Raw genomic sequence first — 25,900 nt, 5'->3', positions numbered from 1 at the left:
TTTTGTGGCCCAGTAGGTGCCAAGAACATTTTTCATCTCTAGTTAGAATCCTCTTTTACTAAGTGTTCAGAGAATAAGGCTGTTTTGCATTTGAATGGATAACTACATTCTAAAGATAATAAAGTCAACTCAATTCAGCCATGACTGACTGAGTCCACTGTGCAGTCACCCTCAAAAGCTATAAACCATGAGCTAGGCCCAGTCCCTGCCCTCCAAGAGCTCTCGATCTAGCTTGCTTTTAATTGACTCTAGAGATCTCATTCCACTTGTATCTCTCTCTATCCTATATTGTCCTTTTACCTAATTTTCTTTCACTACAATCATCCCAAGAATGTTTCTTTTTTTCTCATCTCCAATTAGTCAAACTACTGCCAATGGAAAGAAATCTCTCCAAGTTTGCAGTAGAGAGCATTATCTTTTCCCTTCCCTGTAAGACCACATCCCTGCCCCCTGTCATGTGCCTTGTGGTGACTCCAGTAGGCAAAGTATTGTCAGGCTTGGTCACTTGCTTGGGGCAGCAGCATGTGAACAGAAGTGACAATGGGCCCGTACAGAGCAGAAGAGTAGAGATGGGCTTAAAGCTTGAAGCTGTGGTTGCTGGTTTCTACCAGTTTTTTGTTTTTCCCTCTGCCCTGACCTAATTAGGGGCTTCTCCATTGGTTTGCATCCTAGAATGAGAAGACATTGAGAGGAGGTGCAGTCAGCCTACAGTCACCAAAATGTATTGTAAGTGAAAAAGATACGTTGTTATAAGCCACTGACAATTTTAGTCATTTACTGTAGTAGAGCTAATACAAACACCAAACCATACATAAATAATAAATGGAAGATCGAATAAGTACAACAGTAACAATTCCCAGTCACCTTTATTTATATAAAAGTATATTAAATAAATTATCTCAATATATACAAATAGAACAATATTACCTATATAAATAGAAAATCCCCATATAGAAAACCCTTTAAAAAATTATACATACAATGTCAACCATAGAAGCTTTGAGTACCTTAAATCATAAACTCTGTAGTTTGTATAGTAGTCTTATAAAAATAGAGTTAGCTCTCAAATGTTTAACGCCACTTCAGTCAGTTAAAGTGCAGACTGTAAAGCATATTAAGAAGGTGCCCAGAATACCGACGTCTCCCGCACTTAACACATTCATACAAAGTCTGCCAACTGTTTTGAATTTCCAAATGTATTTCTGAAAAAAAAAAAGAACCTAAACACTATATTACAGACATATGTTAGAAAAGTCCTAGAAATTCACCCAATTTCCATTTTACTTTCCTACATGGATTGAAGTCAGCCTCTCAAAAGCTTTTTGGCTGGGCACAGTGGTTCACGCCCGTAATCCTAGCACTTTGGGAGGCCGAGGTGGGTGGATCACCTGAGGTCAGGAATTCAAGACCAGCCTGGTCAAGATGGTGAAACCCCATCTCTATAAAAATACAAAAATTAGCCGGGCGTGGTGGCGGGTGCCTGTAATCCCAGTTACTCGGGAGACTGAGACAGAGAATTGCTTGAACCCAAGAGATGGAGGGTGCAGTAAGTCGAGATCATGCCACTGCACTCCAGCCTGGGCAACAGAGCGAAACTCTAGCTCAAAAAAAAAAAAAAAAAAAAAAGCTTTTCAAAAGTCCACCCGGGATTTTTTAAGGCATTTTCTCATTTGTTTTTGCTTGGATGACCTGGTTACTCCTTGAGTGCGGAATATATAATCTAAAGCATGTTATGTGCAAAAGGTGCCATAGTGTTAAAATTAAAACTTGGAATTGGTTGTAGTACCATTCGTTACATTTCAAAGTGACTAATGCTGATGTCAAAACCAGAATGCTAATGGTAGTAATAGGTCATATGAAGACTTTTTTTGAACTCCAGGGTCTTCATGCTCCGAAATACTCATTTGTGTTTCCATGTATTCTATTCTCTTAAAAGTTCTCGGTCACAGTGCAATACAGCATTTGCAGTAGCTCCAACGGTGCTTCCTTTATGCAACATTCAGTGGGGAGTTCTCCTTCCAGCTCCGCCCCACTCTTGCCTTTTTACACTTGTGTAGAGATATAGCCAGGATGATGACAAGGATGATGACCACAAATACCACAGCTCCAATGATATAGAATATTTCTGAAAAATAAAGGGCATCTAGTCAACTTGGTGAGCTCAAATCCCATTTATCAGTGGGCAAAATTGAGGGCATAACCCCAAATGACAGCATCCTATTTTTGTGCAATTTGAAATTTCTTTCTTTCACTCTTTCCACCACACTTAGATTAGGAAAGAATTTGTCAAACCCTGAACGTTTCAGAGTAATTGACAATGGCTAAACACATTTAATGGGCATTTAATAAATTGAATAATGTGCAGTCCAGAAAAGATATGTAGTTGGAGGTAAGAACGACGGCTGGAAAGAAGTGCCTAAAAATGATGCTGAGATTGATGGCAATGATTATAGTAGAAGGTGAACCCTAAGTGCAAAGTGGGATATCCAAAGTGCTACCAGGATTCGGGTGAAGAAGAGATAGTAACTAGTTGGTGCAGTAGGAAGGCTTCCTGCTGGAAGGGGCATTTGAAATGCCTCTCCAAAATAGAGAAGGGCCAAGGAAGCAGACAAGTGTGTGTGTGCACAAAAGGAGAGGCACTGGAATTAGAGCCAGGCTTTAGGACAATGACTGAAGGCTGTGGGTAGGATGGCCCAGAGGGAAGCAGGACCAGAGGCAAAGAGAAACCTCTCCCATCAGTGGCAATAAACAGGAGAGAACAGTTTATTTAAAGTGTTTTAAAATGTTCAAATCTCATCTTCACCTGGAGCTAGGCCATCATTTCTTTTCTTTTTTTTTTTTTGAGATGGAGTCTCACTCTGTCACCCAGACTGGAGTGCAGTGATGCAATCTCAGCTCACTTCAGCCTTCGCCTCCTAGATTCAAGCAATTCTCCTGCCTCAACCTCCTGAGTAGCTGGAACTACAGACACGTGCAACCATGCCCAGCTACTTTATGTATTTTTAATAGAGCTGGAGTTTTATCATGTTGGCCAGGCCGGTCCCAAACTCCTGACCTCAAGAGATTTGCCAGCCTGGGCCTCCCAAAGTGCTGGGACTACAGGTGTGAGCGACCACACCCTGCGTAAGCCATTGTTTATATCCCCTGACTCTTTTCTTCACTGAAAGTACTCAGAATACTTTCCTCGTAAGGCATGGAGCGAGATGCACAGTCTTGCAGCTTCCTGTACGTCTGAATGCCCACAGCACTTCCGGTTAGGGACCGTTTCCCGCACAATGTGCCTGAGCTCCCAACATCTGCACACGCGTGGATACACACGTGTCAGCCATATGCACACATGCATGCGGGTATATCTGATATACTCAATCCCTTCCCTTGATGGGTTAGCCTCTATAGCCTCTGTGGCAACAGAGGGTACTCACAAATGTCTACCGGGTCCTGCTGCAGCTGGTCCAGAAGCCACCCCAGAATTAGAATTTAAGCATGAAAAAATGCCCAGGGAAATCTGTGACTTGATGCTAAATCCTAAACATAGTTTGTGTATCCAGGGCTCAGCAGAGGGCTTAGCACATGGTAGGTGCTCAAGAAAACCCTTGCTAACACAAGGGCTCAAACAACACAGAAGCATTTCTAAATGTCCAAAATCTTAAGAGTACCAAGAGCAAAATCAAAACCAAAACAAGCAACAACAAAAAAACCTCCAGGCAGTTTGTCTTCCTGAATATTTAACCAAGGAAGTACATCCCAGCCCTGAGGGTGGAGCTACTCCTCCAGGAGGCACCCACACCCCCACGCAAATGGCCGGCAGAGCCACTCACCTCTGGATTCCCCTTTCTCATGGCCCATACACTCGACGGGGCTGTCTGTACTCTTCCGGTTAGCTGTTCTTCGGGAGGGAATCACTGCTTGAACACTGAAACAGTAGTTTTCTCCTTTATCCACATCAATCAAAAACTCATTAGTGTTTGTTTTGGCTGTTTTCTGTAAAAAGATAGAGTCCTTAATTCATCTGGGCTCAGAGTCAATTCTTTCCCCTTCCTTAAGTCACTGCAGAAGTAAAAACCTAGGTTCTAAGCAAAGTGTACATGAACACAGCTGACACGTGAAGGATTAGAAGTGACTTCGCTAATCAGTTTCCCTTGACCACTGCTAATAATGCCTTTTCCAAGACTGAGAAGATCCAATTTAGGTATATTGAGCCCTATTTAGCCCCTTTAGAAGATATCTGCAGTAAAAGAAAAAGGAAGGGAGTATTATGCATTGAACCAAAAACACATTTTGTGCCCGGGATCCTCAATAGAGGGAGAAATGTGAGTGTGGGGGACCTTTGGAGATGGCCGGATCCAGCGGTTGGCTGAGGAACCTGGGACTCTGCGGGGGCCCTGCCGAGAGTCACAAGGTAATGGAGAGTCACAGGTAAGACCAGGCCTGTTGTCCACCCCTCCCCACAGTGGGTGCTCCCCCTTCTACTCCACCACCTTCTCAACAACCCTGTTCTGCTTTTTTTGAATTGGGGAAGAAATGGGCTGTAAAACCCAAGTATCCACAATTTAAAACAGGTCATAAAAACAAATTAAAAAATGCTCACCTTTCCCGAACTTGAAGATTTCCAATAATAGAGTGTATAAATTAAGTCCTTGCCAAAAACATCCCGGAGGCTTAGGAAAGTGTCGTTCCTTCTAACTAAAGTCCATTCATCTTGCACTGTCACATTCACTTTTGTTCCCACTTGTTCAAAACTCTGAATTGTCGGCTGTCCGAGGTTTGCTGACACAAAGGAAATGAGCTTGGTTAGAACCAAAGAATTCTGTGCAAAGTCAAATCCTGTTTCATTTTCATAATTGACAACTTAATTATCTCTCATATAAAACATCTACATAGAACCAGCTGCCTGAGAGAAGCAGGCGTGGCGGCCCGGAGCTGAATCCTAAGACATTCTGTGGCAGTGCTGTCCAAGGGGAAGACAATGGAGCCTCAGATATCATTTAAAATTTTCTGGTAGTCACATTAGAAAAAGTAAAAAGGAACAGGTGAAATTAATTTTCATAATACATTTTAGTTAACCAAGGACAGTTGACCTCTGAACAACATGGGTTTGAACTCTGTGGATCCACTTATATGCAAATTTTTTTCAATAAAAGTTATACCAAGTGTGCCTGCCTCCTTCTACCTCCTCCACCTCTTCTCCTGCCATGGCCCCTCCTCTTCCTCCTCTTCCTCCTCTTCCTTGTCCTCCTCCTCCTCCTCAGCCTACTCAACATGAAGATGGCGAGGACGAACACCTTTATGATGATCCACTTCTGCTTAATTAATAGTGAATATATTTTGTCTTCCTTATAATCGTCTTTTCTTTCTTTTTTCTTTCTTTCTCTCTCTCTCTCTTTCTTCCTTCCTTCCTTTTTTTTTTTTTTTTTTTTGACAGAGTCTCGTTCTGTCACCCAGGCTGGAGTGCAGTGGCACAATCTCAGTTCATTGCAACCTCCTCCACCTGGGTTGAAGTGATTCTCCTGCCTCAGCCTCCCGAGTAACTGGGATTACAGGCACCCACAACCATGCCCAGCTAATTTTTGTATTTTTAGTAGAGATGGGGTTCCACCATGTTGGCCAGGCTGGTCTTGAACTCCTGACCTCAAGTGATGCACCCGCCTTAGCATCCCAAAGTGCTGAGATTACAGGTGTGAGCCACCATGCCCAGCCTCTCTTCCTTATAATTTTCTTAATAACATTTTCTTTCCTCTAGCTTACTTTGTTGTAAGAATACAGTATATAATGCACGTAACATATAAAATATGTGTTAATTGACTGTTTGTCTTATTGGTAAGGCTCCAGTCAACGGTCAACTAATACACAGGCTATCAGTAGTTAAGTTTTTGGGGAGTTAAAAGTTATACTCGGATTTTCAACTGCACAGGGAGTCGGTGCCTCTCAGCCATGCATTGCTTGAGTCAACTGCATATATCTGGAATATAATCATTTTAACATGTAACCAATATTAAAAATTTTTGAGATATTCTATACTTCTTAAGTTCCAGTGTATACTTTATACTTACAGCATTAGCCATATTTCAAGTGGTCAACAGCCACATGTGGCTAGTGGCTACTATATTGAACAGGGTGGTAGCATAAACTATAACATTTTAGGTCCAAAAAAATGTAGGGCTATGAGAAAGCCCAGGAAATGTCCTTGGTACCTCGAGAAGCCAATTTAACCACTGGGTCTCTACAATGGCTCAATTATCTCATATGCTTTGGTTAAATGACAGGAAAACAAACATCAATTCACAGGCCAAATATGCATGTGCACATGCAAAACAAACATATAAAATATTTTCTATCTTGCACCAACAAAGGATTTGAAGTAGCTTACAAAAAACTCAAGAACTATTAATATAAAAGAGAATCATGAGGATGCCATTAACTAGGCGGGAAATGAATGTCAACCATGCCGCAGTCACCAGAGGGACTGCTGACGCTGCTACATTCTTGCCTGGTGCCACAAGAGACACAGGCAGAAGCACCCAGGGGTCTGGAGGGTTTTGCAAATGGGGGCTCTAGGAAGGCAGCCACATTCACCTAGGGTCAGGCCCTCTATTTCAACCCTCAAAGTAGATAGCAGAGGAGGATGGTTAGTTGGTTGTCTGTCCCCCTCCTTCTCCACCTTTCCTACCTTGAGAAACTGTTCTCTCTCGCTGGGCCTAACACTAACACAACACCTTCATTCTAACCAGCTGGCCCTACAAGAGAAGCTCATGTCACTCTACTCAATGTGCTACACGCGTTTATCTGAAATGCCTAGATCAGAGCCACAGTTGCGGCAAAAGAATTTAAATCTCCTACCTGACAGGAATTCTCTTCATTCTCTTACTAGCTCCTAGGGCGAGCTTACAGGGGCAAAGGCTGAGGAGGAAAGTAGTCCACCTTCCCAAAAGCAGAACGAGGGTGACAGGCCGATGGCTGGGCAGGTGCTGGCACACCATGGAACTCAAATCACGGCCAAGTGATTGGAAAAGGTCAGCATAATTAGGCTAATGATGGGCTCAGAGGGAAGCCATGGACTTTCCTCATCGATCTATGACCATTTGGGAAAAATCCTCAACTGGGATTTTTGGTATTATAATGGGACAGAAAAATCAGGATATATGATACATATAGGGAAAAGCTAAAACCCCGGCCTTGGTGGATTTCCTATCCCTACCCCCTTCCCTGGCCTGCCCTCTCCCAACACACATGCAGGTGGTTACTGAGGACAGTAACAGGGTCTAGGGACAGACTCGGGGAGAAAGTTACTTGATGACACTGTCATCAGCTCCAAAGTTCTTATTCTGTGAACCTCCTGCCACATCTGGAATGTGTGAAGAGGGCTGTGTTACATACCAGTTTCCGAGAAAAAAATAGTAAATATTTTTAATTTAGTATCCCCTAAAGGTATCAGATCGCAAGAATATTCAGACGTTTATAACAAGAATGAACAGTGGTACAGCCCAAGCGACTTACTCTCCAGGTAAGGTGTGAACTCTGGGGAGTTCTCATATGGAGGCTCCTCCGTAGAACCTGTGCTCTCCACATGCCCTGCCGGGTAGGAGAAGACCCGTGCCAAGTACGTCTGCTTCACATCCTTCACAATCTCGTCGGTGAGGTCACACTCTGTGTCTGCTGTGTAAAAGCATTTGCTTTTCCAATCCCCTGACTTAGTACTAAAGAAAGAAAAGAAGGAAGAAAAATAAATGGAACATTACAATTTGCACTCAATAAGATAGACTGCTTCCTGGCTGTGGCGTTCTGTGCTAACATCAGGAGCCCTACGATCAACACTAATGACGCAGTTACTGTGCAAGCACTTTGCTTTTTTTAAAACATTGTTTTGTAGAGATGGGGTCTTGCTATGTTGCCCAGGCTGATCCTTCTGTTTTGGCCTCCCAAAGTGCTGAATTTACAGGTGTGAGTCATCATACCTAGCAACACTGAGCACTTGGGATGCATGTTTGAGTCCTCAAAGCAACCCAGGGGATGGCTCTGTAATTTGCCCTGTTTTTACAAATGAGGCAACTGAGACAAAGTGAGATTGGGTGACTAGCTCTAAATCACACAGCTGGACTTTGAACCAGATAGCTATTTGACTCGTGGATCTGTACTCTTAACCATTTTGTTAAATATCTTTCTTAGAATGTAGATGCTCTGTCACGGTTACAGGGCAGAAAGAGCAGTTTTCCATCAAGAGGAGGCAACTGAGACAAAGTGAGGTTGTTTACTATAGTCTACTTATTATATCATATTACATTGTTTGTTATATCACGTTCTAGATTCTATGTAAAATAGTCTACGTAATAACATGTTATACATATATTCTCTCATGACCACTATTAATGCTATTATTAATCATTCATTGACTCCACTATATGCCAGGTACTCTACTGGACCGTTTACTCATGTTACTTCATTTGATATAATCCTTCCAAGAAGGTATTGGATCTTTCTTATCCGTGAGGACATTGAAGCTCACAGACACTAAGCAACTTGCAGAAGGTCACATACCTAACCAGTGGCAGAGCTGGGTCGGTTTGCCCCATTATACTACATGCCTCCCCTGCTTTTGCAAGATGCGTATCCATCCCAACCAAGATTACAGAATGACAGTACAGGTAGTATCTGTCTAACAAAGTCTGAAACTAAAAAACTAAAGACAGATTGTTCTTTTGTGAGATGTCATTGAAGGGTAAATGATTTAAAGGACTTCTAAAATGAAATTCTTCTAAATGACCAAAATAATAAATAGGTGAAGTGTCACTGCAACTTGATTCACACACTTCTGTCCCATGGAAAGTGACAGTTATGCTGCTCTTCCCTTTGGCATTCCTGACTACCAGAGGCAGACCCATCGTTCAAGGCCAGGTCCCAACTCCACCTGCTCCAGGAATCTCCAGATCTCCCTGCTGAGCATTTACATCTCCCTCCCCTGTCCCCCAGCATGAGTTCCTCCATGATGCTGTTAATATGAACACAGTCGGCCTGGTACGAGGGGTGCGTGCCCTTGTGTGCTCTGTCAAGCAACAGGGCTGTAGGGTCTCGCTGACTATTAGATGGTTTGTATTTACAGGTTGAATTAATACATAATCTTGAGGAAAACAAGGCATCATGTGAATTCCATTGTCTAAATTCACACATAAAAGCCATAAATATATTTTCTTTCAAAATCTGAACTAAGTCACCAGGCCAAAAGGATTTGGGTAAACACATTCTTTATCCTAAAGTGCACAAACTAAGATTGATATTGAAATATTTTGGTTTCTATTTATTTAATTTTATGTGATAAAAGGAGAGAGGCTATTTTGTTCCAGAATGACCAAAACGTGTTTTATTACATCATTTCCATTTCAAAAAGCAAATGAGACTACGCTGTTTCCTTTTTATCACTACAGCAAATAGTTGTTCAGATAACAGGAGAAAGTCTCCTAGGGCTTTCTATGTACCATACAGATACAGTATTTGGTTCCTCCCAGCTCACAGCAGGGACCACATACTCTACAGCAAAATTTAGCACAAGGATTTACACAGTACCATGGTAAGTAGTAACTGTGTAAACAGGTAATGAAGGGACAGTTCTGTAGAAAATCCCTCTGAATGCCATTAATAGCATTAACACTTTAAAAGCCTCCAAGGTTCTTCCAGGCATTGCAAAACCCTCTGATTTGGAATTCTGAGTTGACTAAAAAATTCAGTCACTAATTTGGTTGCAGGTTGTTTTCCAGAAGCTTTGTAAATTCAGCTTTAGAATTCAGAACATTTCTATGGAATGAATATCACAGGTGATGCTTTGTGCTAAGGCTTAAGCCAATAACATTTCCCAACCACCACTGAAAACTGTTAGCAAAGGTGAAAAATGCAGTTGGAGCTCAAAGTAGGGGCTTCTGCACAGCAGTAGTGTCCGGTGGCTGGAGCCAGGCTGCAGTAGTGAGAGCAGTGGGGAGGGAAGAGGGGCAGCTGCTTAAGATGCTAACTGTAGGGAGGGAAAACAGGCAGGGAGGAAGCCCCACTGAGGAGATTCAGTGGGCAAGGCTTTCCTTCTTCCTCCTGCTTTGCGGCCTCCCATCAGACTGTAGCAGAGCCACCTAAGGGGTGTGTGGATACTGGGTAGACCTTGGTTCCAGACCTGACATGGGCACTTACCATCAGTGTAGTCATGAATAAATCCCTCACTTTCCAGAGCAACAGTTTCCTCATCTGTAAAAATGACTGCTCTGGTCCTTTTTAACCAGGAATCTCATTTATTCCTGGGGTGGGTAAGAAGAGTGCACACGTCAGGCGCAGGCTGATGGAAAAGCTCCCAGGCCCTCCAGCACAGCAGCAAGGGATTGTCCAGTCCACAGGACCACCCTGAGTCGGCTGGCATCCCCCAAGCTGTAGCCCTGCGCTCTGATGTTTGCAGATCAGGAGCTGTGCTCACTTAAATAACAGCAGCCTTATAAAGTTCAAGAACTTACAGTTAACAAAGGCTTATGTTTAAAAAGCAGGTGAATCATAAATATATTCCCACATGTCCCTCAAATATTAGATTGAATATATTTAGGAGGTAAGCATTCCTCTCAAAATCTAATTTTTACCATCTAGAAGGAAAGTGTTTACCAAGGTAAACTTCAGGCATGTATCAGAGAAATTAATTACTAATTCTCAATTGGTGAAATCTGAATTGACAAGTTTGACCAGAATTGTAATCATTATTTCAGGTTATGAAATTCCTTCATCTTTCTCTCCGCGCCCCCACACATATCCACACATGCATGCACATATGCAGGCAAGTTCTCCCTGCTGGTTTGGCAACTGCTGTCATGAAGTTCATTTTGAAAAACAAGAACATTCACTTAAAATATCCATCGTATCTAGAAGTTGCATTCCTAATGCTGTAAAAAGCCTGGCACAAGCTAAAACAAAACAGAACAACAAAATACCTTTCGTTTTAGCTGGTGCTACTTTTGTACTTTACATAATTAGCATTAAAATAATTTCCACAACAGCTATTCTCTATTTCATAAGATCTCTACCAAGCCTCCTGGAACATTTCAAAAACCAAAAACTTGCCAAGAATATGGTGAAAACGATCAAGGAAGACATAACCTTTAGATTGAATATGCTAAATTATCGGCTCCTGGGGACAGCTGCCAATCAGAGTTGAGGCACCAAGAAACAGAGCCACCCCAGACCCAGAGGGTACAGACAGCGGAGTATTTCCGCTCTGCCAGGCTCCGTGAGTCACACATTTGGCCTCTTCCACTAAGATCATGTATACTACCAAATTTTGATTCATGGAGTCCAGAGATGAATGAATCAAACACTGCTTAAGGGCAATGCATACATTGGGATTCCTCCCCACCTCTTCCCTAAGGTGTTAGACATGGTTTACAGTCTAGACAGCAACAGAAAAAGACATCAATGTTTAGATGAGATCAACTAATCTATCAGGACCCAAAGCACACTTCAGTGCCTACTCAAGAAGGTTCACCTCTCCACAGTTTATACTTCACTTAGGAACTCTCCCATCATTTCCAGAAACAATTAAAACAATTAAAATGTTCTATCAGTTTAAGGTCTGGAAATGTTGCAGGCCTAATAGAGTATGACACCGGCCAGCGAATTGCCACGAATCCCTTCTTCTTTGTCATCTGTTAAATAATTTCTCCCAGTAATCAGCTTTAAGAACATGAATGTTCAGCATAGGAGAGTAGAAACATCAAAACGCTTAATTTTCTTTTTTTGTACCTAGCTTACCTTATTTGAACAGTGTAGACTTGATTGATGGGTTTGGGTTCCCACTCCAAAATTGTCTTGAAATTAGTTGATTTCCAAGTTAAATTATATGCTGCCACAGTATTTGTAGTGCCTTTAAGCAACAGAGAAACAGCTATTATTACATGCACTTCTCAGCATTCGACTGTGTTGATGTATAAAACACCTTCCCACCTGACATTACCATAAACCTCACTTTTTATTTTTCAGCAACAAAAGCTTCATTAGTGAATTATCAAGAGAAAAAGAATCTTCAAATTTTTTCTAGACCTAGAATTTCTTCATGACAAGATTCACCTTGTAATCCCAGGACACCGGCAAGGATCTTGACATTTTCGTTTGAAATTATTCATGGGCAAAGCCTTGTTATAACTTGACCAGGAGGAGCCCAGAGCCATCAGTGTGCCCGTCCAGGACTCAGCTCAGGAAGAGTCAGGTTCAGCCCGCCAGGAAGGGTTTTCAGTAAGTTATGGAAAAAAGGCAAATCCCACACGTGTGACAAGAGTTAGGACTGCATACAAATGAAAAAAGCCAAACTTCACTTTTTCCATTTTTATCTGAAATGTCTCTATCCTGAAACTTCCACGGAGACCCATGTTCGTGTGGCCTGTCACACCGTCGGCTGTATTGGATCAGGATAATTTATTATGAAGGTGTGCTTTGCCAGTACGCAGCAGGTCCCAGTCTCTACGCCGTACCGAACACCGCGTAGAAATACCGGGCATGCACAACGTTGTACCTGCTCCAATCTAAGCAGCAGTCCAGCCCGTTTGGATTGCCTCTACCCAAATCTAGAACAAAGATGGCCAGGAAAAGACCAGGGACGCTCTTTATTAAGGGAAGATGCACATATAATGAAAGATAATATCCAAACCTCTGCACGCCAACACGTGCAGACGCAAGCCCAAGTTCTATTATATTGCAGGTCGCGAATCACCGGGAAGCCCTTTCCCCAGAGTTAAAGCGGGAGCCAAAAGTCCGCTTATGCAACAACAGTCCAATTACTTGGACACCCAGAGCAAAACTCTCTAGCAGAAGGGGCAGCGGGGTCTGGGGCGCCAATTCCCTCCCTGCAACTCCCGCCGGCGCCCATGGGACTGGGTTCATTCAAGCCCGGCTGGGTGAACGCAGCCGAGTCCCATAGGCGCGGGGGGCAACATGGGCGCCCCAGGGAACCAGGACGAGCCCACTGCCAGCCCGGACTGTCTCCTCCCTCCTGCGTGTGGCGCGCCCCGGGCTTCCAGGGGCCAGTGCCACTCACCTGAAGCGCCGGCCACCTGGGCGAAGACCCAGCCGAGCAGGAGCGTCCGAGCGACTGCGGTCTCGGGGCGCGGGACCCGGGGCCAGGCAGGGGTCTCCATGTCTACGAGTTGACCGCGATATCGAGCGGGTTCCGTGGCGCCCCGGAGGCTGGGGAGGTTGGGCTGCAGGCGCCCTGGGCCGGCCAGAGGGAGTGCGAGGGGGTGCCGGGAGCCCGGAGTCTTGGCGAGTCGGTGCCCCGCGCGCTATAAAGGGCCGGCAGCCAGCTTTCCCGCGCCTCTGCCCGCCCCCGGCGCCCGCCCCCGCCGCTCCTCCTGACTCCCCGCCCCCGGCCTGGGTCACTCGCCGTCGCGGTGGGCGGCCCCCGGCGAGTCCACACCCCTGCCCCGCCTCCTCCCAGTAGGAAACTCCGGGACCCTGCAAGGGGTGACTCACCCCAGTGATTCAACCGCGCTGCCGAGCGCGGAGCTGTCCTGGGGAACGCAGGCGGGTCTAGGTGCGGCGGGGGCCCGGGTCCCCCAAGGCCCCCGGATTCACCGAGGCCCGCGACTCCGACGTGCAGCTTAGGTGGGCTGCAGGTCTATGGCAGGAAAGGGAGGGCGCCTTGGAAGGATTCTTCCCTTCCATTTGGTGATAAAGTGGGAGCGGCGGCATCTACAACCTTTAATAGAAAGCACGGGCTCTGGGCTCCGCTCGGGTAGCGGAGGGCATTTCCCGGGCGCTTTGCCCACCTGAGGCTGAGGCTCGGGACCTGCAGCGAAGTAAACGTGTGGCGGTGGGCAGGGCGCTCTCCCAGCCACGATGGCTTCTTCTACCCCACGAGGGTCAAGAATACCTGGCCTGCCCACCTCGCGGGGCCCTTAGCGGGTCGCACAGGAGAAAGGCGGTGCGAATGCCGGAGTCAGCCACGATGTGACCTGCTCGGCTCACAGGTCTGAGCGTCAGTTGGCCCAGGCACCGCCCGGTACGACCAGAGATAGTGACTGAGGAAGAGCAGCCTCACATCTGGCAGTTTGCCTCTGGGAGAATTCCAGCGTGACATCTGCAGCTCTGTGGTTCCAGAGAGGATGGTTCTCACATTGAAGAAGACATCTGTGGGACTGAGTTCCACCCAAATGCAAAGAAACCAAAAATGAAATTGAAAAATGTAACCAGACTTGTGTGTCACTGGTTTTAAGCTTTGGTTTTTCTAAATTATTTTCTGGCTTCTCCTTCTGGGCTTTGCTGTAAAGTTGCCAGGCATGAGAACAACTCTTATTCTATTGAGTGGCATTTTTATTATTGCTCTATATTTATTATTGCTCTATTATTATTACTCTATATTGCCTGCAAGACACGACTGGAGAATTCTTAGTGTAAGAATTGTTTGTTTCCTCTGTCCTTCTTTCCCACGTTTTCCCAGGGAAGTCAGTCTTGCATTTTAGTGCATACTAAACACATATTTCATACAGCTTGCCGAACCACTTGTATTAACAGAATAAAACAGTGCAAAATTTTAATTTTCCCCCTTTGCCTGAACTGAAATAGCACATCCAGGTTTAGCCCTTGTGGACTTTCCTTCCTCCAAGCAGAAAGTTGCCCCTGCTGGTTTCCTCTTTGAGCTCTCTGCCAGCTCTGAAACCCACAAAGTGTATATTTGCAAAACTAAGCCGTGCAAGCCTCTTTTCATGCAGACTCTAGCCTGAGTCATTTTCCCTAAGAGATCTTCAGCTCCACCTGGGATGGGATTCTTTGCTCTCTGGGATTGAAGGTAACTAAAGAGAAATAGTTACACCTCAGGTTGGTTACAAGACCCAAGAAACTGTTGCAATTCCACTTGGAGTCACTGACTTTTCTGAAATCATATAGGGTTTTAAACAATGTCAAGATCAGCCATTTGATAAGAAAAATGTTTACCATTGGATTTTGATATAAAATGGGCCTTAAATATTGACAAATTACATGAATATTTATTTTGTATATCCATTAAAATTGTCAGACAGGAAAGAGAAGAATTCGTTGGGTGTCTGCACAGGCTTTTTAGGAAGTACAGAATTATGTTATTCAAGATTTTAAAATCTTAAAATCATTACTATTTTCAAGAAGAGGGAGGAAGAAAACATGGTAAATATTATTTCATTGTGAAATGCTTTTCCCTGACTGATCTAACTGTGGTCAGATCAGTTTTTTAATGGTGTCAAACAGCAGTTGATTATAAAAAGTACATATCTAAAATTTCACTGTTGAAATGTGTTCACAAGAACAAATTGATTATTAAAATTATTCCCTAACCTTAACACATTTTTTTTACTCCTGTCAGTAAAGTCAAGCTTAGCAGTTACCAACTCCCTCCTCCATGATCTATCTTGGAGGCTCTGAGAATTTCAAAACATTACTAAACTATAACAATAATCTCTCTGGCTTGACTAGTCCCTTTCCGATTAGATTTTAGGATGTCAGAGAGTGGGAGAGGACCTCACAGACATTCTTTTACGGATGAGGACCCTGTGGCCGGCTGATCTGAGTAAACTGGCTCGCCTAACCACGCAGTGCAGATCTGGTCTTCTGACCCCAGGGGCTTTCCTTCCATCACCAGGCTTTCTCCTGCTCCCAATGAAGGAAAGTAAGACCGGGTGGTAAATCCATCAAATGAGTGATTAATTAATCCATCCATAAGCACTCGAAAATGTTCTGCATGTACGAAAACTGCACAAAAACTGCACACAAAGTATAGAAAATACTTGCAGTTTGGGGAACTCATTGTTCTTAGGCAGAAATATCCTGATGGTTAGTCCTTGAAATAAACAGACAAGGAGACATGTAGAAGAGTTTGAGTTCCCTTTGCATAACCGGTGATGAAATGTGGTTGATGAGAAGTCTGAAAATGACTGCAGAGATGTTTCAGCCCCTCCGCTGTACTTTTACAGTACTTGCTGCCAATTTCACCGACTCAATTTCCTTGAGAACTTCACTTAATGTCACTTGTGTGTTTACCTGTTAATCTTTCCTGTTGGATTGGGTTTTTCGTCTGTTTTTTTTCCTCTCTCAACCCTTTCCACAATTATCAGCACATAATAGGCACTTAATACCTTTTGAGTCAATGAATACTTTATGACACTATGCGTGCAGCCAAATATTTCACTGGTGTTCAAGAGATGAAATCTGTCACTGAAAAGTCTCTTTCTAGGAGCCGGGCAGTGAGTGTTTCATAATGCTGAGATTGGTAAGAAAATACAAATCCATCATGACTGGAAAGGCACCACTCGACAGCAAGCTCTAGCAGTCTAACCAGTGATTAACTATCTCTGCACCACCAGAAAATCTCACCAGGAGGAGAGATAGCTGAGAAGCAGAAACCAGATGCAGAAGTTTGGAAACTAGCTAGCATTTTTCCAAAAGACTAGATTCTACGGTGATTCCGAATATACTTCATCATGTGATGAGGTTGTTGATAGTTTTTCTTGCATACAAAGGCTGAATAACTTTTTAAAACAAATTCCTCAAAATATCTATTTCCCAGGAAAGACACAGGTTAAGATATATGATAGCAAGCAGAATTGAGAATAATTCAGAGAAACTTAGTTTATGCATGTGAAATGGTAAAAAGAGCAATGAAACCATTTTACCCAAAATTCAGGTAAAAGGCAAAGTATGAGAAAAGGCCAGTGGGAATTAGGAGTTAGTAGGAACACAGAGTTCTGGAGGAAAAGGAAAAAAGTGACTCAGCAGAACCTAAGAAACATCTGGCAGGGTATAGTTAGTCATGGAAAAATTGGCAGTCATGATTATGCATTTTGTGAAAATAGCGATATACTAGTCCAACAGTTCATTTAGATAAAAATTAAATAGTTGAAAGTCAGTATGATAAAATCTATTATCCTGGTCATTCAAAATACTTCTATCAACTGTCCAGAAGAGCTTACAGGAAGCTTTACTAAATGAGTTATCACACAGCACCAGGATTCTGAAAAATATAACTTTAGAGAAAAACTTTCCAATTCAAGTCTTAGACTGGGATTGGTGTTTTCAGCAGACATCTATTTTTACAAACTGAAAGCTTATCAAACTACCTGTCAACTTTTATTTTGATGAACAGTAAATATTATTTTTATTATCTACATAGAATCGTGACAAAATAGATAAATCATAAATATGAATTGTATTATTTTAGTAGCAAAAAGTCATGTAAAATGAAAACCCTTAACCTATGTTCTTATTAGTATAGTATTTATGTGACTTAAAATTGTGTATATGGTATCATTTACTTAAGCATCTCTTAATTCCTCATTTCTGTAACTCTTTATACCTGACAAATGCACTAAATTTGATGAACAGAAATTCATTCATTCAACAATTGCTTGAATGTCCACCAGATAGTGGGTTCTTTGCTAGATTCTGGATGTATGGAGTAAAACAAAGAAGTCCCTTTCCTGTTAAACATATCTTCATTCCTACTTATGTCCAGATTTTATGTTTGTTTGTTTGCTTTTTGAGATGAAATTTCTCTCTTGTTGCCCAGGCTGGAGTGCAATGGTGCAATCTCGGCTCACTGCAACTCCACCTCCCGGGTTCAAGTGATTCTCTGGCCTCAGTCTCCGGAGTAGCTAGGATTACAGGCACGCACCACCATGCCTGGCTAATTTTGTATTTTTAGTCCAGATGGGTTTCTCCATGTTGGTCAGGCTTCAAACTCCTGACCTCAGGTGATCCACCTGCCTATGCCTCCCAAAGTGCCGGGATTACAGGTGTGAACCACCACACCCGGCAGATTTTATGGTTTGAATGATTTTCTGTCAGTATTTGAATTGGATATAAAAAATCTTAAGAGTGTTGTTTATTTACAAATTTCATTCTGTCCCCCCCCCAAAAAGATGTGTCATGATCAGTTCATCAAATAGGTATCTTTACCTCAAAAAATGACTTACAGGTTTAAAATATACATTCTCTGTCAGTTTGAATGTGTTGATGAACTCTCAAAGTTTTGAATATGGAAAAAACATGAAGCTCAACAAGAAAGACAACTTTATAAAAGGACAAGTCTAGCAGAAAAAGATAACCAACTAGGAGATTCCTCCGGTGAAGAAAAAAATACATAAAATAATCAGCTTAAAAGCATGTGTGCAAGGTATTTCATTGTTATTTTTATGTTTGTTTGTTGACATTTTATAGCCTAGTTAACAGATGCTCCAAATTTTGAGCCTGTAACCCTTCCAATCCCTTGCTGCCTTTGATGGTGATGTTCCATCCTATTATTCCAACTCCACATTCAAGCAGAGCTCTCAAGACAGAGGTAATTCGTTAGTAAGCAAAGTTATTTTCACACTGGAAACATGTTTATAACGTTTGACTAGTTGTAATTGTCATCCTAAACCATCATTACTCTTTATGTTACAACATTTTAGCATCTCACAGTTCTAAATCAACTACTTCTATTCTCACGGTTATAAATCAAATACTTGTATTCCCTGCCATAAGGGGAATAACAGGTTGCTTTAGGCTCATTGTTTGTGTCCCCTCACACCCCCCCAAACAAATCCGTATGTTGAAATCCTAACCTCCAATGTGATGGTGTTAGGAGGTGGAGCCATAAGTAGGTGATTTGGTTGAGGATGGAGCCTTTGTGAATGGGGTTAGTGCCCTTTTAAAAGAGCTTCGTCTTCCTTTCCGCCGTGTGAGGACATAGCAAGAAGATGATTCAGGAAGCTGAACCAAATCTGCTGGAAACTTGATCTTGGACTTCCCAGCCTCCAGAACTGTGAGAAATAAATCTATGTTTGTTTAAGCCAGTTGGACTATGGTATTTTTTGTTATGGCAGCCTGAATGGTCTAAGATACAAGACATATACTATGGAGACAGCTATTAAAATGATCAAATTAAAATGATTGATCTTAGACCTGAACCTTATTTTAAGAATAGTGTTTACTTTGCATCTCCAATCATAATGGATTTGTTAACCAAGATCTTGCCTTATATGGGTTAATCAATACTTATTGAGGGATTACTATGTACAGGACAGTGTATCAGGAACTATGAGTCCCTTTGGTAAAATGTCTTGCAACTAGTCGGGGAGAGGAGACAAATACATAAGCTTCCACAGGGGAAAGTGGTGTGAGTGATGTGGGATATAGTGCCACATCTCTTGCTAGTAGATTGGGAGCCCTGCGCTGGAAGAGACTGCTTTATCATTAGAGGTATCTACAGTGCTAGGAACAGTGCCTGGCACACAGTAGTTCCTCTGTATTCATAAAGCTTTGTTTAAAGATATAGAAGATGTTCAGGACCTCTACAGAGAGAGTTTGGTTCTCACTGGGGTGATGAGAGAAGGTTCCCTAGAGGAAAGTAGTATTTAAGCTGTGTCTTAGTCCATTTAGTCTGCTCTAACAAAATAGACTGGGTAATTTATAAGTAACAGAAATAACAGTTCTGGCAACTGGAAAGTCCAAGATGAAGGCACTGGAAGATTTGGTGTCTGGCAAGGGCTCACTCTTTGATTCATAGCTGGAAACTTGCTGTTGTATCCCCACGGTAGAAGGGACAAGGCAGCTCCCTTTAACTTCCTTTATAAGGGCACAAATCCCATGCATGAGAGCAGGGCCTCATGCATCACTGCATAAAAGGCCCCACTTCTTAATACGACCACATTGGGCATTAGGTTCCAACGTATGGATTTTAGGAGGAAACCAACATCAGACCATAGCAAACTGGACCACAGAGGAACAACAGAGAGGAGGAGGAGAGATTTAGTAAGAAAGAGGAGGTCATGGCCACTAAGAGTGAGCAGAAAACCAGTTATAGGCAGACTCTGGAGATCATGAAGATTCAATTCCAGACCATGGCAATAAACCAAGTATCACAAGAAAGCAACTCACACAAACTTTTTGGTTTCCTAGCACATGTAAAAGTTATGTTTATACTACACCATAGTCTACAAAGTATATAATAGCATTATGTCTGAAAAAGTACAGACCTTAATTTAACAATACTTTATTGCTAAAAAAAAAAATACTAAGAATCACCTGAGCCTTCAGCAAGTTGTACTTTCTTTGGTGGTGAAGGGTCTTGTCTTGATGTCGTTAGCTGCTGACTGATCAGGGTGGTGATTGCTGAAAATTAGGGTGGCCATGGCAATTTCTTAAAATAAGATGACATGAAGTTTGCCACATTGATTTTTCCTTTCACAAAAGTTTTCATCACCCTATACTGAGGTTACACACAATGTCTGTGTCTTCTGCTCTAGCCTATCGTCATGCAGGCAGGAATGTGTCTGCCTTGGTTTTCCACCAAAGGCCAGTACCTCCACATGCTTAGATGCTACAATCAAGCACTTCCCCCCCCACCCCCCAAAAAATGGATGCTAACAAAGACATAGACCTGACATGGTTCTGACAGGTTATGTCATGGTTATGGTTATGACAAAACCTTTCTGAGAATTCAGAAAATCTGCAAAATGGCTTTGTTCTGTCTTTTGTTTCTTCTTAGCTGATGTCATGATGTCAACGGAAAAGCAAATGATCATTTGGGAATATCCAGTGATCTCAGTACCAGTCTATTACTTGCTGCCAGTGAAATGGCCAAAAAATATTGTTCTAGCATCTTAGCATCTTATAGGTATTAACTTACTTAATGCTCACAACAGCCTTATGAGAGGTAGGTGGAACTATACATTTTACAGATAGGCTACCTGAAGCCCAGAGAGGTTGAATAACTTGCCCAAAGTTGCACAGCTGGGAAATGGCTGAACTGGGATTTGAACACAAATAGTGGAGCTGCAAGGTGCACATCCACAACCTGTGACGCTATGTGGCCTCTCCTCAGTCATGACACTAACACATGCACACTTCCCATGAAAGTTCAGTGAAAACCACTGCACTGATTCAAGTCCCTTTTTCCTCTTTCCCCTGTATTCTCTACCTGGTGAAGTTGACCCTCTATGACGCGCCTGGCTTCAAAATATGGGGACTTTCCGAAAGAAAACTAAGCCAAAACCTGGCCCAAGTCAAGAACAAAGGGATCTTTCTTTTGTTTTGTTTCCAACTCATTTCATTCACATCTAGATTGCTTTCCTCTCCAAAATAGGAAAAAGGAAGCTATCTCTGAAAATGGCTTATTTACCCTGACAACATGAGATAAATGCTCCTCAGCATCTTATTATTTATTAAGAAACATGGGTCATGATTACAACTCATAAATGTTAGGAAAGCCTTTTCTGACCTACTTCTTGCTTACGGCATCATTGAACTGATGAGTTAGATTCGTCCATAATCACTTTCGCTTATCTATCAGCCATTCCTCGGCCCTTTGCTCGCCTATGAATTAATGTCATATTTATCATCGTGATACAGACATCCAGGCTCAGGCTGGAATTTGTTGTGCAGTCACTTCTATTTCCCTGGACTATTTGTGCAGTGATTTCTCCCTACTTGAGAGTCCCATAGGGAGCCTCTGCAGATGAGCTCCCTCCTGTGGGATGTAGGGTGGTCTCCACTACGACCTGACTCCTCTGTGATCAGTCACTTCCCCAAATCTGATCTAGGTTGCCTGGTACCAGCTTCAGAGCCTGCCTCTGGGACGAGGTTAGGTGATACCAGTGCCTGGGTGTCACCTAGAAAAATGTTGGCGTCTGCAGAACCCACGACTGAGGCTGATCCCGGGAAAAATCACCTTGTCCCCTTTTCTTCCCTCCCATCAGAAACATCTTTATCATTTGGCAATCAGGTTATAATAATCATTACAAGCAGCCATTAAGGAGAATGGTAGCCATGGGCGCCATGGTAGCTGATTGAGACGGCGCTTGTGTGTGTGTGTGAGTGGGGTGTGTGTGTGTGTTAGGGAGCTGTTGGGGACGGTGGAGATAATTTTATTTTTATAATGAAGAGGGTTTGGAATTGATTGTGTAGGCATGAACCACAAACACCCACCAGCTCTCTGCGAATATCCCACGAATGGTAAAGGAGAGCTTTGGACCCATACGTGAGAAAGTCATTTTGCCTCTGTCTTTATAGGGCAGAAAGGTCATGCTGTAACTGGAGATATTACCCCAGTGATAACAAGCAATACCAATAGATTCTGAGTCCCAGCTACTTTTTAGCTGAGTGGGGTAGGAATGGTTTCTCACAGTCTCATACAGGGATGAGTTACAATAACAATAGGTGTGCCAGAGCTGCTATCTCTGTGATTCTGTTTCACAGAGAATTCCACCCACTCTAAATTACCAAAGAAAACTTCTTCCTTCTTTGCAGTTTCAGCTCCAGCTGCTGCATTCTTTCTTGATAGTATCTGATGTCTGGCCCTGCTTTGGTCTCTGCCTTTTGTATGCTGTATCCAATGTGGGCCTCCTGAAAATCTGATCCCCAGATATCTGATCCAGGCTTTTTCTGTTGTTAGTGTGCATGCTGGCTCTTGGCTTTCTTATGTGCTCGTGACCTGTTGGGCAGAGCACTAAATAAATATTCTCCAGTCAGCATTTCAAAGAGAAGATTAGGAACAAGTTAAGCCTTTAGTTAAATGGTTCAGTTAATCCAGGAGCAAAGCACACTGAGGTTCGAGGCCATGTGAAATAGTTGACGTCTTAAAATGAAATATAAGCATGGAAAACTGGCACACACGCCTTCCACGAAGGGAAGGAAATGTGAATGCATGCTGCCCATATGTGTCTAGCCATTTGTTTTTCCTGGGGTTTAGCTGTACTATCTGTAAAAATGGGGCAATGGGCCTGTGGTCTGGATCTCATATTTTATGATTTGCTACTTAAAGACTTGAACATTTGGGCCAGAGTTGATTATCATAGCTGACCTATGCCAGTTATATTGAATAATTACTATTTCTAATTTTATTTTAAAGTTTTAATTGACATTTATCTGCTTCTAATAATTGTAGTTCATAGTTTCTGTGAACCTACTTTCCAAACTGACGTTGTTCAAAGCATCCAGTATTTCCAGATATAAACTGGTTGTGAGAGTTTAACACCAAAACCAGACTGATTGTTTCTTTTCACAGGAATTGACTCAGATATTAGAGGCCATTTGTTTGTGGATCTGTTTGCTTTAGTTCAGCATTGACACATGCAGTAATTATGGTAACCATAATTGATGCCCAAAGGAGATGACTGTGTGAAAATGGGTTGCATGACAGGCTCTGCACCTGCTATCAGCGTTCATCACTTTCCGTACTCAGCAGGGATGTGCTGTTCTGGGAAGGGCTTCGGGGAGGAGAGAACTAAATAGGGACAGGTGAGAGAGTAAGGCACGAAGCAATTTTCTGGGATTCTTCTATCGCCTATAATATCCCCCCGGACAAACTCACTGAATTTTCCCCCAGACAAACTCACTGAATTTCCCCTTCAACTAATAGCTTCTGACCTCTCGATTCTTCAAAGCCTTCTTGATGATAATGGACAAGTATTGGTGGTTTCCCTCAGCACCCACTTTCTAATCCTCCCACCGTCCCTAAGCACCTGCCTCAATGAGTAGATTTCCCTTTGCCTGAACACTTCACAAAGAAACCATTGTTTTACCAGCATTGATGAGTATTCTACCTAGGGTATTATTGTTTAGTCACTGATAACATCCTGATAACATCCTGAATATTTTGAGTGCTTGTCATGCACTAGGCGTCTCTAATTTACTGCTCGTGAAAACCCTGGGAAGCAGACGCCATAACCTTCCCCATTTTACCCTTGAGAAAGCTAGGGCTAAAAGTGGCTAATGTAATTTGCTCAAGATCACACATTGGGGTGTGGTAGAGCTGGGGCCCAAAGCAGGTTGTTTGGCTCCAGAGTGCGTGCACTTGACGACGACCCAGCCGGTGAGCACCCTACCCAGCACTCACTCTACGTCGGCACAGAGTGAGATTCTGTGACGGCATCAGAAGAACAAGCTGTTCCTCTTGCCCTAGGGGGGGCCTAGGGAGGGGAAGGCAGAAATCCGCGCTACAAGAGGACACAGTGCCAGGTCCATGACACAGGCAGAACAAGAGTGCTGCAGGGGCCTGAGAAAAGAGTCGACAATTCTGGGTTTGAATTATTTTCTCTTTCAATTCACCTGGCTAACATGAATTATTATATATTAAAACAATGACTCAGACTGAAAACTGGGGAAAAAGTGCCTTTTACACCCACACAAAATGGATGTATGGCTTCAAAGAAAATTTGAGAGTCGTTTTCTCATTTGCATTCCCCGAATATTTGGATGCCTCTCTGTTCACTTTTGTTTTTTCTCTTACTGTCAATTCTCTTCAAGGGTGAATTTAGCTTTTTTTAGCAGTTTACTTCATTCCTTCCCAAGGTGTTAATGTTGATGTAAAATCTTTTGATTAACTCTGAGGAGGAAGAACAGTCCCTTAAGTTGATCTGCCCCTCCCACACCTGTTAAACTGATCTAGCTTAATGAAACCAGTCAAATAATCAGGCAAACCCCACATCCACCCAGCCCTCAAGTTCACGCCCTGGACAGTTGTTTGATTGATGGGTAATGTTTTGACTTGGCTGCTCAAGCCAATGACAATAATGACAGTGTTTGATCTTGTAAACAAAGCGTAAAACTTCGCTGATGTCTTTAGGTGTTGAAAGGAATAAAAACTTCAGATTAGTGTAATGATCAAAATGCTACTGAAGATCAGATCCAGGTAGAATTTGTTTTTTTTCTGTGTAAATTCACTCAGAGTGAGGCAGCAGGAAACTCTGGGGTGCGGTGGGTGAGGAGGCTGGAATGAACAAGACCTGAGGGGGTGGAAGGGTGGCTGCCCAACAGCCCTGCTGAGCCCCAGGCTGCAAGCCCCGCTGGGGATGGAGGGTGGGAATGTCTCAGCAAGACTCCAGCAGACTTTGTCCTTTCTTGAAAACACAAACAGATTGAGAGGTCTGCACAAATTGCCACATGAGACCCAACATCCTGTGGCTGAGTAAACGGAGACACTTGGCTACCTAAGTCCTTGCTTATGTTTAAAAATTTAGTATTCCAGGAAGCAGAGATTTGACACCAAGGATGTCCAGGTTTGGACATGATTTTTTTCCTCTTATGAAACAGAAACATATCTGCACTCTTAAGATACAACAATATCATCCCAGGAATGCAATTCTGAGCGTATTGCCGGAAAGAAATGAATATCTTGAAAAACAAAGACAGTCTTCTTTTTCCTTATCAACCAGATAAACCCGTTTTTAAAGAAAAGTTTGCTATGCAAGAAATTTATTCAGATGTATTTTTTTCCTAAGTATTAATCAACCAGAAAGTAAGTTATACCATTGAATTAGTTTACTTACCTAGGCACTTTTTGAAAAGCATTAATCTAAGAGGAGAAAAATCAGACTTAGAAGTAAATAAAATATGTTTTTTCCACTCCCTGCCCCCTTCCAGATGGGGAGGGATGGATGGGCTGTGAAGCCCCCCGGCCAAGAAGCTGGAAGAACATTCTCCAATCCTGCAGAGCTGCTCAGGGGTCTGCCTTGTATCTGCCTGGCTGTTCGGGTAGGTTGGAGGATAAACTGTAAAGGCTTTCCATGGCTGAGCATCAGCCCTCAGAAGTACTGACTGGAGGCTCCCAAGCTGGCTCGTATCAGCTTCACATTGTCCCGAACAGTATCATCACCGCTTTGCCCTGGTAGGGAAACTACTCTTCACCCTCTGTGTGAACCTATGAAGCACGCGGGTCCCTGGAACAATTTCTGAGTTTGAAGTTGCTTGGATTTACCGCTGCTGCTATGTGGAGGGCAATGCTTTTGAAGGGAATGCTTTTGAAGAAAATGTTCATCTCTGGTTCCAGTAATAGGCATGGAATTGACACATAATAGGTGTTTGTTGAATTGAGCTGAATAAATTAGAATCTGGGGCAAAATATAGTTGTTCTTTATAGTCTTATGTCTATTAATAAAGCAGATATGTCCTT

At 42.9% G+C, this 25,900-nt stretch overlaps 1 protein-coding gene across 2 annotated transcripts; it reads right to left on the bottom strand.

Moving 5' to 3' along the window:
- Positions 1–839: 839 nt before the first annotated feature.
- F3 (coagulation factor III (thromboplastin, tissue factor)) lies at positions 840–13,360 on the bottom strand. 2 transcript variants are annotated; one of them, XM_011991504.1, is made up of 6 exons: positions 13,040–13,360; positions 11,761–11,872; positions 7,495–7,694; positions 4,589–4,767; positions 3,819–3,981; positions 840–2,125 (listed from the first exon to the last, which is right to left on the bottom strand). In XM_011991504.1, exons 1-6 carry the CDS (start codon positions 13,137–13,139, stop codon positions 1,989–1,991), a joined length of 891 nt encoding a protein of 296 aa, XP_011846894.1. In that variant the 5' UTR covers positions 13,140–13,360; the 3' UTR covers positions 840–1,988. The 2 variants fall into 2 exon arrangements, with proteins under 2 accessions (XP_011846894.1, XP_011846895.1); XM_011991505.1 differs by lacking the exon at positions 3,819–3,981.
- Positions 13,361–25,900: the final 12,540 nt, after the last annotated feature.

Source organism: Mandrillus leucophaeus, unplaced genomic scaffold (genome assembly GCF_000951045.1).
Source record: "Mandrillus leucophaeus isolate KB7577 unplaced genomic scaffold, Mleu.le_1.0 Scaffold397, whole genome shotgun sequence".
NCBI lineage: Eukaryota > Metazoa > Chordata > Mammalia > Primates > Cercopithecidae > Mandrillus > Mandrillus leucophaeus.
The sequence above is the reverse complement of the archived record's forward strand: the minus strand, read 5'-3'. Positions and strand labels throughout refer to the sequence as shown.

Coding starts and splice junctions, on each gene's coding strand:
- F3 (XM_011991504.1), bottom strand. CDS start 13,139: ATGGAGACCCCTGCCTGGCCCCGGGTCCCGCGCCCCGAGACCGCAGTC. Junction 11,873..13,039: donor CCAGGTGGCCGGCGCTTCAG/GTGAGTGGCACT, acceptor TGTTGCTTAAAG/GCACTACAAATACTGTGGCA. Junction 4,768..7,494: donor GTTCACACCTTACCTGGAGA/GTAAGTCGCTTG, acceptor CCTTTGTGTCAG/CAAACCTCGGACAGCCGACA.